We start from the raw sequence: 17224 nt of genomic DNA on the forward strand, positions 1-17224 counted from the left end.
TGCGAGAACCCTCGCTCTTCACCCCCTCCTACCCCTGGTTTGCGCTTGTGCTGGGCCACACGGAGCCAGGGCCTTCTGGGACACGCTGCAGGAGAGGGAGCCATGGAGCCGGACCTGGGGTCTGGGGAGTGTGTGGTCGGGGTGTGGAGCGGTGTGGAGTTTGGAAATGCACGGCAGGCTTTGGAGGGGCCGAGGTGGGGACAAAGGAGACTAGGAGGTCTGCCCTTGGCTGATGGCCACTCTGGGCAGACTCCCCCCAGCCACTAGGAGCTGACATGGTTCTCCTGGTATGGGACTAGTGACCTTCCCAGCGGCTTTGAGAGTGTGAGTCCTGGCAGGGGACAGGGGCAGTGGCTGGGGGATTTGGGGAGAGCTGGAGTTCCTTCCCCAGGCCCCCCGGGACAGAAGAGGAAGCTGAACCCAGGGCAGGCCTGGGTGATCCCAACCCCGACAGACATGGGCCCTCTGGCTGGTGCCCCACCGGCCAGCACCGCCAGCCCCTCCGCTCACATCTGTGCCCGTGTGCGCATGGCAGGGGCGTGGGCTCAAGGTCAGCTGGAGCACGACCGGGGATCAGCATGGGAATGGACCACGGCCTGTGGCCACGCAGACCAGGCTGCAGCGTTCTCCCACAAGCAGGCGGGCAGGAGGCCAAAGCCGGCACGAGGGTCGAGCCTCCTTCCTCACTCAAATAAGAAATGACTCCTCCTCCCCACTTACGCAGACCTCAAGGACTTCCACTAAAAATCACGGCCTGTACTCCAGACCCCGGGCACTAGGCGAAGCACCATACGTACCAGCCTCAGACACACTCCATTGACAGGTGGGTCACTGCTCCCATTTCACAGGTGGGAAAACCATCGGCCTGAGCCACGAGGGTGGATGGACTAGTTCACCGCCCCCACCTCTGCCCACCAGGCCCCAGCTCTTAGGGGCTCCCTCCCTGTACCCTCTGCCTCCCGACCTGCGACCTCCAGGCCCCAGCCTACGAGCCATGAGCCAGCCCACAAGACGCTCCTGCCGCTCCTGCCGGGGAAGGCAGCTGACAGAGGGAGGCTCAGACCCCTTCCCAGCTGGGCCGGGGCCTCCGCCAGCCCAGACCGAAGGCTGCCTGCTGAATCAGGACGGTGCGCCCCCTCCCTGCAGGGCCTCCCTCAGCAGGGGTGCAGGGAGGCCAGCCTCATCCTGCAGCCGTGGACGCTGCGGCCCCGGGAGCTGCCCTTTGAGGCCCGGGAGGAGCCCTGGGGGTGGGTCTGTTCGGGGCTGAAGCCCTCACCCGCCAGGGAGGCCAGAGGCTCTGTCCCTGCCCGCTCCAGCTGGCGCACTGGGTGACTCCAGACAGGCGGCCCCCCCACCGGCGCCTCCGTTCACTGTGTGTAGCGGGAGGGGCTTGGACTGGTCCATCCCCGAGGCCCCTTGCAGCTATCATTTCTGGAACATTCCTCTCTCGGGAGCGCGTGGGCGCAGCCCCAGACGGGCTCTGAGGCAGCCACAGAGCAGACTGTTGTGCCAGGCGCCACGGAGGGGGTGGCAGTCGGGGAATCTCAGTATCTGTCTGTCTGCTTCTGTGGGGGCCAGACATCTCCCCCCCATGGGTGTAATGTCCTCATCAGGCCAGGAAGGGGCAAGGTTAGCAGGGAGGGGGGCACGAGCTGAACCAGCGCCTACTGGGCCACTGGGGTCTCCCCAGGGAGGCTGTCTGCCAGGAGCAGTAATGGCGGAGAGGGCCGGAGACCCACAGGGGCGCCCCTCCAAGCTGTTGCCTGTAGACCGCAGCCCCACCAACTCCCACCCTATGGACCCTGCCTGGGAGCACCTCCGCCGAGCCGGAGGAGGGTGGGGGAGACCAGGACGCCCCCCCCCCCAGCTCTGCCGTCAGCACCCCTCCACTTTGGCTCAGGTCTGTCTGGCGCTTCCTTGCAGACGTGCTCCAGAACGTTTTACTGACACAGACACATTGGCTGCTGCCGACACTGGCAGCACACAGCGTCACGACCCTGGGGTCGCAGTGAGGAAATCGCTCAGCACTGGGTAGGACTTATTCTGGTCACCCTGGAAGTGAACGATGGCATCTCGGCTCCGGGCTGCCTGACACCCAGCCTCCACACACATACTAAGAGTAACCGGCTCAGCCTCACTCCCTGGGCAATGTGTGCAGTCCTCCTGCTCGCCAGGCCTCAGTCTCCCCATCTGCAAAGTGGGATGAGGTGGTCCCGCTGCTGATCCTGGAGCTATCCAGAGGGTCAAGCAGGACACTGGCACAAGGAATCCCGGAAACTGTCGAGGGCCATGGATCTGCCAAGCCCAGGCCCCTGCAGCACTGCCCCTGCTGGCACCTCTTCCAAGAAGCCCTCTGGATTTCAGGGAAGTCTCCTTTCTCAACAGCCCTTGCCATGGACCCCACTCCACCTAAGCCCAGGGCACAGGGTCCGGTGAGCACTTGCCTGATGTCGTAGCTGTACATGTCCTTCTCCGGGCGCCCGTGGACGATCCAGTGGGCCAGCTCCTGCCCACAGCCGCCGCCCAGCATCATTCCTGGCAGGAGTGGAGCCAGAGGTCTGCCGTCTGCCCCGGAGCCCCATCCCGTGTCCACAGCCAGCATCACACCCCAAGCCCTGGATCTCACACCTGGGGTGCTGCACGCCTGGTAACAGGACCTCACCCCTCCCTGCAGGCCTCCTCTGCCCCACCCCCCCACCAGGAGCCACCCCCACTCTGCCTGGGGGTGTTGGGGGGTGCGTGATGGCGGCCCTCGCACTCACCTGCACTATTGAAACCACAGCCCAGGTAGAATCCACGGAGTTCAGGCGCCTCCCCCATCAGGGGCTTGTGGTCAGGTGTGAAGGACTCTGGAAGGAAAGGGGGGCCTGAAGCTCCCTCCAGGACACAGGCACCCGGGGCAGGGTCTCCTGAGAGCGCAGTGATTGGAGCAGGGTCTGCAGGTGCCTCCTTCATCCAGACCTTCCCCATCCTCACGACTCAGCTCCATGCCACTTCCTCCAGGGAGCCTCCCTAATTGCTCCTGCCACAGTCCTGAGCTCTGCAGCATTTAGGCCCAGAAACACCCAACTGGGAGCAGGTTCTGCTTTGCAGGGTCCAGGTTTGTCCACACCCATTCTCCCACTGGTGAGGGGCCTTCCCCCTTGCCCCCATCACAGTGTGAGGCTCTCCCTCACTGTGCCCCCTTCCTGCTGTCACTGCTGGTCGTCCTTGCCCACTGGACCAGGAGAACCATGAAGGCAGGGACTGGGCTTCGCTCACCACTGTGTCTCAAGGCCTACACAGGGCCCGGTACACAGTAGGTGCTTGATAAATGTTCACTGAATGAAGGAATGATCCTAAGTTCTTTGGGAGAGGGACAGGGTTTCTGCTTCTGGCTGAAGCTGCTGGCGGGTCACCCGCAGAGGCCAGGGCATGGCCGGCGAGGGACCCTCAGACATCATTATAAAGAGCCGAGCTTTGCAGCCATAATCCTGGGTCCGAACCCTGCTTTACCCCTTCCTAGCTGTGTGACCTTGGGCCAGTCGCTTCACCTCTCTGAGCCTTAGTGTCTTCCTCTGTAAAACTGGGATCATGGCACTTACTTCCAGGGCTGTGAGTTAGCCCACCTGCAAATACTTGCAGCTTACGTGTATGTACCCTGGGCTCGGCTCTGAACGAGACAAGTCCCACCCCTCAGGGAGCTGACCAGAGAGGAACAGACACAGTAAATACACAAATGAGAAAAAGAGAGAATGGTAAGAACACAGAGTGGGAGGAAGGGGTGGTGAGGGACTCCTCACAGCCCTTCCCGGCAGGCACCAGGGTCAGCTGGGGTAGAGATGAGGAGACCATGTCAGGCGGGGTCTCATCGACCCCAGTCCCCCTGCTAGTGGACAGTGGAAGCCAGAGCACCGCTCAGGGCTGCCTGGCCCCAGCCTGAGTTCCTAACCTCTGTGCAGCTCTGCTCCCTGCAGGGGGAGCAGGCCTGACCTGGGGGGGCGGCCTCTGAGGCCATCCATCTGCGGGACCTGGGGAAAACTTCCAAATAGCTGGAGCGGGGGACACCCTAGAGGTCAGAAAGAAAGACTGGGGGGGAGGGTGGTGCTGCGGGACGGGGGAGGAGGCAGGTCAGAGAGGGCAGGGAGCATCAGGACGGGGACCTTCCCCGGGGCCGGGGCCGGGGCCGTGCAGTCACCCTCCACGAGCACTTGGGCAGAGCTGGGATGTTTCTGGCCCAGGCCACGGGCGGGTGGGAAGCTGGGAACAGCCTCACAGGGCAAGTGAGGAGAGAGTTTCAGGGGATGAGAGTCTCTTGAATGTTTAACAAATGACTCAGGCCTGAGCAACACGAGGATGCAGGATGACGGGACGTTTGGGCTGCACAGACGCACCCCCACCTTGGCAGTGACCTCCAGGACCCGGAATGGGAGCTCTGCCCACCCCCAGATTCCCCGGAGTCAAGGGGGCCTGGGACTTCTGAGTTCTGTTCTGGAAGCCAAAGGCCGTTGACCGTGCTTGTCCTCCCTGGCAAGGAGAGATGCCGATTTCCCCGCGAACCCTCCCTCCCCGGCAGGAAACCAGACACAAGATGTCCTCGCAGGCACCTCGCCCCCAGATAGGGCTTCATGGGAGCAACGACTCCCCTGTCTAATTAAACAGAGGATGCTCCCGGGTGACGCGCGCCCCTGGGATTGTCTCAGGCCTGTGCTTCTCACTGCCAGCCCCTCGCAGGCCCGGGGAGGCTGGGTGGGGGGCAGTGAGTCTCCGGCCTATGCCCCATGCCCAGCACCCCGAGTCCAGGGCTCAGGGGCACTTCCAACCTGCTCACCAAGGCTGGGCTTTCTGAGAGCCGAACAGATTAAAGCAGCCCTGGCTGGCGGCTGTGTCGATGCCAAGCACACGGGACGGGGGAGGGCGGGGAATGGACCCCTGCAGGCCACGGGCCCCCCGGCATCAGAGTCTGCCCCTCTCCTGTCCTGGCCTGCCCCTCGCTCCCTGAGTGGCTATGGACGACCCCTTACTCCCCGGCCTCTGGCTGTCCCCATCCCCTGAGGGGACTCACGGCAGTTTGCTGGCCCAGCCGTGCCCCGCACCTAACGTGCAGCTTCTCCTCCTTCCTCCACGTCTGCTGGGCAGGCGCTCTGTCACCCATTTCACAGATGAGGACACTGAGGCACAGGGAACTCAGAGTCTCAGACACAAACTTTCCCCTTGGGACAACACTGTAAATTCCGGGGCCTCTCTCCCCAGCCCTGATGTGGGCCAAGGCTGGCCCTACCCATTTTCTGCCTCGATGGAGGATGACAAAGCCCCCGTGTGTGCGGGGAAGGCAGTGGCGGGAGTACTGCGTGCGTGGTTCTGCTGGAGCCACGATGGGGGTGGCACGTCGCTTGCCTGCACATGGTAGGGGCGGCCCAGGTCCAGGCCCGACACAGGCCAGCCGCACTTCTCAGCTGGAAGGACCCTGGGACGCCCACCCCAGCTCCCAGCCTCCCCACTCACCTGGGCCGCAGACCGTGGACTTGACTCCTGTCTTCTCCAGCACGGGGACGCGGTTGACGGCACCTTCGATGTGTGGGCTGAACACGTCCCAGTCCAGGTCGAAGAGGCCAAAGGCAAACTTGTCTGACACCTGGGGAGGCAGGTGGGGGCACAGTCCTGTGACAGCCACCCCACGGGAGCTGAGCCCAGCCAGCCCGGCCCGAGTCAGCGGAGGGACAGGGCTGGGCCGCGCCCCTCAGGCCTCCTCCACTGACCCCTCAGTGGGGCCTGTCCGCTCCCCTTCCCCCTGCTGGCCCAGGCCCACCTGCTCTGCGCTGGGTTGTTGTGGTGGCCTCTACCTGGTCACCCAGCCTCCCCGCCTCCTTCCACCCATTCTCCTAAGTCAGACCACACCCTCTCTTGCTCTCAAGCCCCCCAGGCTCCCCGTGACTCTCTGTGTCCCACAAAGCCCTCCAAGACTAGGCCCTGTCCATGTCTACCACTGACCCATGGCCATGTTGACCTTCCTTCAGGGTCTTCGCCCCCACCTGAGACAGCTCCTTGCCTACCTGTTCTCTCTGCAGGACTCTGCTCTGCCGTCAGCTCCCGGGGGGCCCTGCCTGACCACAGAGTGAAGGACAGACATCCCTCCAAGCCACTCTTATCAGGCTTCTTCCTAACCTGCAGCTCCATTCAGCACACAGATCCCCATGACTTCTTTGTTTATTGTGGGTCTCCCCACCTAAATAGAGGCACCCCAGGACAGGGACTTTTATGTTGGTCTCCCCCTGTCCCCAGGAAGTAAAACAGTATCTGACCCAAAGTTGTCATTCAGCCATTCCATTTCTGCACGAATCCAGGAGCATGGGTGGCCCAGGCACGTTCGCGGGGCCGAGGGGGCCCATGACCTCATGCGGTCCCCGAAGCTATGGGGGGAGCAGCCAGGCCTGGGGGAGATGCCACTGTCATGGGGGCGGGGCCTGGGGTTGTTTGTTGCGGACACAGGGCTTTCATATTTTCATCTTCCAGAGCCATTATCTTACATTTCTGCAGCCTCTATGGACGTTGGGAGGCCAGCCCTCTCCCGGCCCAGCTCTGGATCTGTCTGTTCAGAGCACAAAGAGTGAGACCCTTCCAGGGCCCAGGGACCGGTCATTTCTCAGGGGTGAACCTGAGCTTTGGGAGGGTGGAATTTCTGGAAGAAGGCTTCTCCGCACTGAGACACAGTCCCGAACCGCCCTCTCGATCCCTCAGTGTCTCACCTCCTCCCAGAAGATGGGGTTGGTCTCATAGCCGCCCACAGACAAGGCATCCCCTTGGAGGCGGAGGTAGACCGAGGCGTCATGGTCACGGACGTTGGGCATGTTCTGGAAGGCAGAGCAGACAGGCCTCAGGGTCAGCCAGGGCTGGACGGTCACAGGCCCACGGTGGCCCATGGCACCTCCTCCTCGTTGTAGGACCCTGAGCACAGAGTGGACCCAGGGCCTCAGGTTACACTGTGGACACGAAAATATTTACCCACCACCTGCCCCTTCTCAGTAAGCAACCAGAGCACACGCCATGGATCCAAACAGAAGAGGAGTGAAGAAGGCTCCAGGGTCACAGCCGAGCAGAGCCCACGAGGCAATCCGTCTAAAACGGAGATCAGAACAGCAGGAGGGTTCCTCCGGGGAGGGGAATGGGACTTACAGACTGTATGAGATTTCCCTGATGCGCAGAACACATTCTGGAGATGTAGCAGACAGGACAGACAAGTTGAAGTGTTTGGGAGGAAAATGTGACAGACGATAAACGCACACATCCCCGACAAAATACCAGCAAATGGAATCCAGCAACAGAGAAGAGAATTACACACCATGACCTAATGAGATTTATTCCAGGAATGCAAGGCTGGCTTGACATCTGAAAACAAATCTACGTAACACATCGTAGAAACAGAGTAGGATGAAAACCCCTCATTTCAATAGATGTGGAAAAAGCATTTCCACCACCTTTCATGACAAAAACACTCAACAATCTAGAAATAGAAGGAAACTTCCTCACAAAGGGTATCTAAGAAACACCCACAGCTAAAACATACTTATTTTCAGCTTTTCCTCTAAGATTAAGCCAACAGAAGGATGTCTACTCTCAGCACTTGTACTCATCCTCGTACTGAAGGTTTTAGCCAGTACAGCAACTACAGTTCGAGAAGGTGGCAGGTTACAAGGTCGATGTACAACAGACAAATAAAAACTATTGTTTTGTTTTTCATTTCTCTAATGATGGACAATCAAAAGTGAAATTAATAATTCCACTTACATCATCAAAAGGAATTTTTTTCAAGATTTTATTTATTTATTTGAGAGAGAGAGCACGCATGAGCACAAGCAGGGGGAGAAGTCGAAATAGATTCCCTCCTGAGTACAGAGTCCAATGTGGGGCCCAATCCCAGGACCCTGAGATCATAACCTGAGCTGAAGGCAGATGCTTAACGGACTGAGCCACTTAGGCACCCCCATGACAAAGAATTTTTAAATGCTGCTGAATAAATTTAACAAAAGAAGGCAAAACTTGTACTCGAACAACTCGGCAATGTTTTTGAAAGAAACGGCAGAAGCCCTAAGTGAATGGGAGACACCCATGTTTACAAAATGAAGACCAGACGCTTGCTAAGATGACAGTGCTCTCCGAGTCGATCCAGATTCCACACAGTCCCATTAAGATCGCAGCTGGCTTCTTGGGAAATTGACAAACTGATCCTAAAATTCATACGGAATATTTAAAACAATCTTGAGCGAGAAGAACAAAGCTGGGAGACTCACGCTTCCCGATTTCAAGACTGACCACAAAACTACTGTAATCAGGACAGGGGGGCACTAACACAGAAAACGTGTATAGATCCCTGGAATCGGGTCGACAGTCCAGAAATAAGCCTCATGTTTATGGTCCACTGATTTCCCACAAGGATGCCAAGGCCACGGCGAGGGGGAAGCAATGATCTTCGACATGCGGTGCCGGTACAGCTGGATGGCCACACGCAAGGAGGAAGTCGGAGCCCTTCCTCACACCATATACAAACCTTAGTCACAATGGTCACAGACCTAAGAATAAGAGCAAAAACTATAAAATTCTTAGAAGAAAATGTGCGAGTCAATCTTTGTGGTCCTTGGAAAAGGGCATTAGGAAATGCCCTTCTGAAATATGACGCCAGAAGCACAAGCAGAAAAAGAAACAATCCATAAGTTGGACTTCACCAAAAGTAAGACCTTTTGTGCTGCCAACGACACCATCAAGAAAGGGAAGACAACCCACAGAATGAGAGAAAATACGTGCCAGGCATAAATCTGGTAAGATCCCAGATATAACCCAAATACAACAAGAACTCTTATAACTCAGTAAAAACACCAACGACCCAATTTAAAATGAGCAAGGTATCTGCATAGACATTTCTCCAAAGACGATGTACAAATGGCCAATGAGCACATGAGAAGATGCTCTACGTCATCAGCCTGTAGGGAAATGCAACTCAAAACCCCAGTGAGATACTCTCCACTTCACGCCCACGAGGATGGCTAGGACCAGAGAGAGAGACTCGCAAGTGGTGGTGAGGCTGTGGAGAAGTCAGAAACCTCCGCGCCGTGGGTGGGAATGTGAAACAGTGCACCTGCTTTAAAAACAGTGTGACAGTCCCTCAAACAGTTCAGCATAGTTACTATGACTCAGCAATTCCACTCCAAGATATCTACCCAAGAAAAATTAAAAGACGTCCACACAGAAATGTGTACATGAATGTTCACAGCAGCATTATTAAAAGTAGAAACAACTCAAATGTCCATCAAAAGATGACTAGATAAATAAAATGCGATCTACGGTAGAATATTATTTAGCTGTTCAAAGGAATGAAATTCTGATAACGTGCCACATGGACAAACTTTGGAAATGTCATACCGAGTGAAAGAAGTCAGACACCAAAGGCCATATACGGTATGATTTCATTTTATTAAATTTCCAGAATAGGAAAATCCATAGAGATAGAAATCAGATTAGTGATTATCTAAGGTTGGGGTAGGATGGGAAATGGGGAGTAACTGATAATGGGTATGGGATTTGGAGGATGAAGGTAATGTTGATAGATAGATAGATAGATAGATAGATAGATAGATTGATAGATAGACAGACAGGGACAATTAGCAACAGTTACATAGAAAGCTGAGCAACTAGAAAACAATGAATAACTCCAGGAAACATAAAAGTTGGGTGCTATTTGCTCAGGAGTTAACAACATTTACATTGTCATTATATTGCAAACACTGACTACTGATTTAACCAATAAACAAAACCAAAATCATTTTAGAAACTGCACAGAAGTGGGGAAACACCACATTCCCTGCAGCTCTTTGGCACTGGAGGAACTGCCTTCTCTCTCGGACCACTTACCCTGGAGATGGGCACATCAGATGTGACTCCTCTGCCCCATCTCTGAGGACACACACAGACCAATGGGATACCTCGGGCAGATGCCCCTCCCTCCCACTCCAGTCTCCTAGAACCGGAGTTAAGAATGTCTGCGAGGAGGGCTTGTTGTAAGGAGCACGTAGGAAGTTCTCAGTAACGAACACTTCAGAAACAGAAATAGTGATATCATTACCTCTATTGTCACTACTACTCCAAAAACAAAACAACACAAAAAACTCTGGAGTTCCATAGAGCAGGACAGTGGGGACACCTGGTGGCCGGAGAAGCCCCTAACTTTTGTTCCAGCTCCCGGGCCCCAGCACGCTGAGCTGCATTGGAGTGCCCCAGGCGTCCTCGGGGCACTGGCATCGCCATCCCCACGCAGAAGCCCACCCTACAGCTATGAGCCCAGTCCCACTGGTGTTCCTTCCTCCCGACCTCACCCCGCTTTCATTGTTTCTCTTGTCCCCCACTCCTTCCAAATCCTGTTGGCCACTTCCCCTGGGAAGCCTGCCTGATAGCCCCAACCTTCCCTAATCTTGTCCTCTGAGGCACCCGCCGGCTGGACCACCTCGGGCCCCTGGGTCCTGGTCATCGTCACGTCACCATAGCTACCACCTGCTACAGGCCAGAAGCCACACCAGCCCTGCCCCTCCATCACGGGCTCCTCCCTCAGGCAGCCCCGTGCAATGAGGACCCTTACTGTCCGTTTTGCAGAAAAGGAAACTGAGGCCCACGCAGCACTATGACTTGCCTGGCTGGGTAATGGAGGAGCTGGGACGCAGCCCCCCGAGCCTGAGCCTTCCTATCACTCTGTGCCCCAGTAGAGTGAGGTCTGCAAAAGCAGGCAGAGGCCGGTGAAATGCAGACCAGCAGAGAGCACAGGACACACTGCGTTTGTGGGACAGACAGGGAGGGGACCAGGTCACAGAGCAGCTAGGGGCAGTGTCGGACCCGGCACTGGGCCAGACCCTCAGAACTGGGGGTTCCTAGGGCACACGGCCCTGTGGGCACCCAAGAGGGATCCCTCCCCAGGACACAGCCTGTCCACAGCTCTCCAGAGCCTACTGCGGCCTGAGGGCGACCCCTGGCGGCCACCCGGGAGTTCTCCCCACAGAACCACGGAGCAAGGGGCACCCAGCAGCCCTCAGGAGGCTTGTGCTGGATCCTATTAAACTCATCCAGGAGCAGGGGAAGCCCTTTGTCAAGGGAGAGGAGGGGCAGGAGTGCGTGGGGAGCCGGGCACCCGCCCCAGCTCCTCCACCACTGTGGTCCCAGTGACGAGCAGAAGCCAGACTGGTCTGGGGCAGGACCCTCTTTGCAGAGCCCCACCTCACACTGTCCCCCCCCACCCCCTCAGCCCCCCTGAACTGCCTGCAGGTCCTGGGCTGCCCGCCCCCCCCCCCCACACCACTCCCTGGGCTAGGAGTCCCTGGAGCCCCCCGCGTACCTCCGCAGGGCCCCATCAGCCTGCTTGGGGATTGCTCCTTTACCGATCTGTACCTGCCCCCAGCTCCAGCCCGATAAGAACCGGGTTGTTTCCTCTGTTACAGCTCTGGTTTCTAGAATAGGGCCTGGGACACAGCAGTCAATGTTCGTTGGTGAGCGGGAGGAAGGAGGGAGGGTTATATGGAATGGCGGGTTACTGGTTCATGAATGATGGATGGTAAGGGAGACAGGAAGGGGGAGCTGAATGGGCAGAGAAAGGAGCGAGGGAGGGAGGAAAGGAGCGAGGGAGGGAGCGAGGGAAGAAAAGAGGAGTGGTCATTGACAAGGTGACAGGAAGCTATCAGCCTGCACCGCAGTGGGGGGGGGAGGGAGATGAGAAGGGGAGAAGAGGAGAGAGGGCAGGGGTGCACAGGCCCCCCCCTGTCTCCCTTGGCAGACGCCTCTCCAAGCCCCCAGGGCAGATCTGAGGGTCCGGAATCCGCATCTGGGACACTGGCTCCAGGGTGCCTTAGGGAGTGTGAAGACACGCACGGGTCCCCCTGACCAAGCACCTGGGGTGCAGAACACGGCAAAGCCCCAGACGGGCCACCCCATGCAGGACCCAGGCTTGGGCATCACTGAGGAGCTGTGCCCCGAAGGTCCAGGGGGTCAGCACCAGGGGGTTCCTTCATTTAACTCTGACCCCACCCCAAACACCCAGTGTGATGATGCCCATTTCACAGATGAGGTGACTGAGGCTCAGGGTGGAGAGGGAACCCACAAGAGTCTCGCCACCCGTAAGCGCTGGGGTTCCAGCCAGGTCCCTGCGCCTCCCACAGCCTGACGGGGGTCTGGGGCCGTCGAAGTACCTACCTGGATGCCCTCAATGCGCTCGGTGACAACGTAGGCGTGGTGCATGGCCACCAGCGGAACCTTGACTCCAGCCATCCGGCCCACGGCGGCGGCCCACACGCCTGCGGGCAGAGCAGGGACAGGTCGGCTCTGCGGCCCCAGGCGGGGCTGCCAGCCCGGTGGGCAGAGGGCGCCTCTGCGGTCCTGTCTGTCCCACGCAGGCCCCCACCCGGAGACAGGCCAGGCTTAGGGGGCAGCCAGCATGGCCGCCCGAGAGCCGGGACAGACCCCTGCCCACCTGCACAGTTGACCACACAGGGCGTCTGGATGGAGCCGTGCTCTGTCTCCACGGCAGCGACCCGCCGCACCCCAAAGTCGTCAGTCCGCACGCGGATGCCGGTCACTGGGCAGTTCTCGATGACCTGGGAGCGAGAGGGGCTGCATCCAGAGCCAGGCAGGCCTCGGTGAGGGTGCCGACCGCCCCCGTGGTTACCGGCTCCTCCGGCTCAGACGGGACCCGGGACCCCTGCTCCTGCTGGGGCCACGTCATGCGACACAGCCGGGGAAGTGGGGTAACCACAGCACCAGAAGCTAACCCCGTGCGCTCCCTGACTTAGAGGACGTGTCCCCAGACACACGGGTCTTTCTCATTAAGTGACTTCTAAAAGGCAAGGCTGGCTCTGCTCACGGATGTCTGCAGTCCAGCCTTCAGTCAAAAGGCCACGGAGCAGCGCGGCTTGGTTCTTCCTATAAAAATATAAATTCCTAAAACGTATTTGGGGGTAAATCTAAAACGTCAACATATGTCCCCTCTGGGGGATTTCCATTTCTTCCTTTTTGCTGATTTTTTCCAATGTTTTCTACAACTCTGTGCACATCCGGGATAAACAATGAAAAGCACGGATGAGATTCTGAGAGGACGCGCTCGTCCAGCAGGGCCCCCGGGTCCTTCGGGCTGGGAGCGGGGGACACAGGGCCCGGTGGTGGTCGGTACCTGTGCTCCCCGGGCAGCAGCGGCCCTGCTGAGAGCGGTGCAAGTGCCGGCGGGGTCCATGGTCCCGTCCTGTGGCACATACAGGGTCCCGTACAGGTCGTCCACGTTCATCAGCGGATACAGTGCCTTGGTCTCTGCCGGGCTCAGCACGTGCGACTCCACGCCATACGCCTTGCCCAGCTAGGGGGACCGAGAGCGAAGGGACTCAGCCCTCAGGGCACAGACCTCCTCTGGCTGCTTTCCTCCCCGTCTGTGCCTCCAACCCCACCTCCTCCAGGCAGCCTTCCCTGGTCACCATGCCCCAGCCGCCCGTCCCTGCGGCCATCTCCGCACAAGGGTAAGGAGCATGGTGTTGTGTGCAGGAGCAGGCGCTGGAGCCGGCCCACCTTCACCCAGCTCTGACACCAATGACCTCAAGTCCCCTGGGGGCATGGGGGTGATAAGGGTTTATGTGGTCGGTACCCCTTGAGCTTAGACCAGTCTCTGGTGCATAAGGGCTTCTTCCACAATCGAACACAAATAACCCCCACGGGGCTGGAAGGGTTCTGAGACTGAGGATCAGTTCTCCAACCTGACCAGCTCCCTCCCAGGAGACCAACCAGTGCCTCTGGCCCAGGCCCTGACTTAGCAGGACAGGCCACACCATCGCATCTGAGTGGCCCAGGGGCAGCCGATCGACTGTTCCCAGGCATCACAACCGGGACAGGCTCTGCCCAACCAGAAAGTCAGACTCTCTGGCTAAGAACTGTGGCTGCAAAGGGGCGAAAGCCTCTCAGCTGCTGGGGACTTGGGCTCCAAGGTTGGAGGCCTTCCCTTGGAGGCCTCTGTCCCAGCCGATGAGCGAGCTAAGGGAGGAGAAGGCAGAATGGGGGCCGCTCCTAGGACCAGAGACCCAGACCTGTTCTAGTGAAGCCAGGGGCCGCTGCCTCCAGCCTGGGCACCCAGGGGCCTCAGCATCCCTGTGACAATGAGCCCCTGCAGGCCACACGGCTGGTTCTGCTCGCTGGGCCCTGAGCACGGATTCAGTCGGCGTTCCATAAAGGACAGATCGCTGGAGCAGCCTGTCCTGGGATTTGGGGTCCAGGCCTGGCCGCTCTGGGTTACGAAACAGCGCCCCAGCCCAATCCAAGGATCGGCAGCAGCATAAGCCTCTCTCCCAGTCTCCCGGACACCCGCCCTCCCCAGGCCTGTCTGTGGTGGGGGAGGGGGGAGAAGTGTGGGCACTGCCCCTAGGGGTGCGATCATACGTAGCTTGTCTCCGGTGAGCACTGAGCACGGCGGCAGTGAGAGCTCCACGTACCGGGCCTCTCCCGTGTCCAGGGCTCAGCGCATCACGCTCCACAATATGGGCCCATTTTAAAGGCGAGGAGGCTGAGGCTCGGGGAGGCACGGCCGCTTGCCCCAGGTGGCCCAGCAGCAAGAGCATCTGGGTCCGATGGTGACCCGGATCTGTCAGAGCTCCTTTCCCGAGCCGTGCTGCCCCAGCTCCCCAGGACCGGGAGCTCCCCACCCCCGGCGGGGCCACACCCACCGACATGAGCCTCTTGTACTCGTCCAGACGCTGCCGGTTGGATGCGATGAACAGGCCCCCGTTCTGTATCCAGCCTGTGTGCAGCCCCGTCTCCTCCTCCAGGTCACGGCTCACCACGCGCCTCGTGTGGGCCAGAAGCTCCACCTCCACGTCGCTGGGCCGCAGCTGCCACAGCAGGCCTGGCCGGGAAGGCGAGGGGCACCGTCAGGCCCCCGCAAGGCGCTGTGCCAGCTGGGGCTCCCGAAGGTCCGGCAGAGGGCCTGGGTCTTTCTCTGTAGCCCACGGGGAGCTCCGGGAGGTTGATGAGCCAGAAATCACGGGGTCGAATCTGATTTGGGGGACGGGCCTTTGGCCCCTGGGCAGCTCACACTGTGGTAATATCGGGGGTCCCATTTATTGAGCACTTACTGCGTGCCAAGACTGGGGCTGAGCTTGTCACAGGCAGATAGAGCAGCCCCACGGGGTGGGCATGATGACTTTATAGTGAAATTAAGACATTTTCTTATTTGAGAGAGAGAGAGACTGAGAGACAGAGCACGAGCAGGGGGCAGCAGGCAGAGGCAGAGGGAGAAGCAGACTCCCCGCTGGGCAGGGAGCCCGATGCGGGACTCGATCTCAGGACCCTGCGACCACGACCTGAGCTGAAGGCAGACGCTTCACCGACTGAGCCACCCAGGCATCCCTGATTTTACAGTGAAATCAAATGGTACCAAACAGTCCCATACCCAGGACAACAGAGCATGTAATGATGGGGCCGGGACCCCAAGCTGGACCCGCTGAAGCCCACGCGCAGACCGTCCAATAACAAAGCTGTTCCCCACAGAGTAGAGTCTGGGCGGCGGCTAGCCAGGCCCGAGACCGCTCTAACAGTGAGGGGAGAGGCTCGCCTGCCCAGCTGAGGTGGGAGAGCGGGAAGGCAGGGGCAGTGGTGTGCGGGCCATGTGATGTCTGAACCTCCTCCCAGCTCCGGGCTCGGTGCCCTCCCGCTGGCAGCGTGATACTAGCCGATGTGGGAATGTTTACCCCACCAAAGCGGGCAGATTTCAGCTAGCTCCCAGGCTGGCTGCCCTGGCAACATGCACACAGTGGGTGCTTACTACATGCCCCCGGTTAGTTAGGAGGATGTGGCAACACGCACACAGTGGGTGCTTACTACATGCCCCCGGTTAGTTAGGAGGATGTGGTAACACGTACACAGTGGGTGCTTACTACATGCCCCCGGTTAGTTAGGAGGATGTGGCAACACGCATACAGTGGGTGCTTACTACATGCCCCTGGTTAGTTAGGAGGATGTGGCAACATGCACACAGTAGGCACTTACTACATGCCACTAGGTTAGTTAGGAGGATGTGGCAACACACACACAGTAGGCGCTTACAACATGCCACTAGGTTAGTTAGGAGGATGCGGCAACACGCACACAGTAGGTGCTTACTACATGCCCCTGGTTAGTTAGGAGGATGTGGCAACATGCACACAGTAGGTGCTTACTACATGTCCCTGGTTAGTTAGGATGAGGGTCGTGGATGCTTCTGGTGCCCACGGAGGACAGCGCTCTGTGTCACCAATGGCTCCTGCCCCCGTCCATGCTCCGTGCTGGCCTGGGACGCCCCTCCTCCCCGGGGTCTGTCCGGGGAGGGGCTTCTGTTCTTGGAACACAGCCGCCTGGGCTCCCAGCTCTTGTCTTAGCTCTGTTCCCTCCTCCCCACCACAGCGCTTCAGAGACATGGGGGGCAAAGAGGGCCCCCCAGCTGTCCACCTTCAGATGACCCTGCATCTTTTCTCCATGTCTTTCCTCCTCCGCTCAGCTGCCTCTAACAAGCCTCTAGCCGTCTCCCCCGGAAGGGTCCCCTACTGCGTCCAGTCCCTCCTGGCCCCCGCCCGCCGCGGGCCCCCCGCCCCAGCCCCTACCCGCCGTGTGCCCCTACCCGCCGTGTGCCAGGTGGTCCCAGAGGTCAGCCGCTCCCGCTCCAGCAGCACCGCCCCTCTCACGCCCAGCTTGGCCAGGTGGTACAGGGTCTGGCAGCCCAAGCTGCCCCCGCCGATGACCACCACGTCGGCTGTGCTGGGCAGGGGCTGGCTTGGGCCCTGGGCCAACGCCGAGGGGCCCTGGGCCTCTTTCAGGGTCCGCTGGTAGGGTACGCTCTTCTCGCTGGTCGGGCCGGCTCGGCTGGTCAGTGCGCGTGGCCCCAGGCCCCGGCGAGGGCAGGTGGCGGCCACACGCAGGGCTCTGCTCAGCGAGGCCATGGAGACTCCGGGCTCAGCGTTGCAGGGAGCTGGGGAGAGAGTCAGTGCTGGCTGGGGTGCTGAGGGGCGCAGTGGGGGTGCACCAGGTGAGGCCCAGGGGACCACCCCCCACACCCTCCTTCCTTCACCGCCTCCCCGGGGCCCAATCGCGCCTGCACTCTAGGGCGGGCGTACTGAGGGTCTGGAGGCATCATTGGCTCTGGCCAGACCCACAGCGACCACGGTGGGAGGCAGAAGGTCCGGGTCCGCCCCTGGAGCTGGGCCCAGGCAGT

At 59.4% G+C, this 17224-nt stretch overlaps 1 protein-coding gene across 3 annotated transcripts in view; it reads right to left on the reverse strand.

The window, feature by feature from the left end:
- The window catches only part of SARDH (sarcosine dehydrogenase), a 59641-nt gene that overhangs the window by 39878 nt on the left and 2539 nt on the right, over positions 1-17224 (reverse strand). For all 3 annotated transcript variants that reach the window (XM_026514295.4, XM_048223194.2, XM_026514294.4), the window contains 9 exons: positions 16634-16981; positions 14706-14884; positions 13175-13354; positions 12479-12602; positions 12202-12302; positions 6726-6830; positions 5485-5614; positions 2763-2849; positions 2445-2535 (listed from right to left, as the gene is read on the reverse strand). In XM_026514295.4, the coding sequence (XP_026370080.2) occupies positions 2445-2535; positions 2763-2849; positions 5485-5614; positions 6726-6830; positions 12202-12302; positions 12479-12602; positions 13175-13354; positions 14706-14884; positions 16634-16952 (1316 nt within the window). In that variant the 5' untranslated portion in view covers positions 16953-16981. The remainder of the gene's footprint in view (positions 1-2444; positions 2536-2762; positions 2850-5484; positions 5615-6725; positions 6831-12201; positions 12303-12478; positions 12603-13174; positions 13355-14705; positions 14885-16633; positions 16982-17224) is intronic.

Source organism: Ursus arctos, unplaced genomic scaffold, assembly GCF_023065955.2.
Source record: "Ursus arctos isolate Adak ecotype North America unplaced genomic scaffold, UrsArc2.0 scaffold_18, whole genome shotgun sequence".
In the NCBI taxonomy this organism is placed as follows: Eukaryota; Metazoa; Chordata; class Mammalia; order Carnivora; family Ursidae; genus Ursus; species Ursus arctos.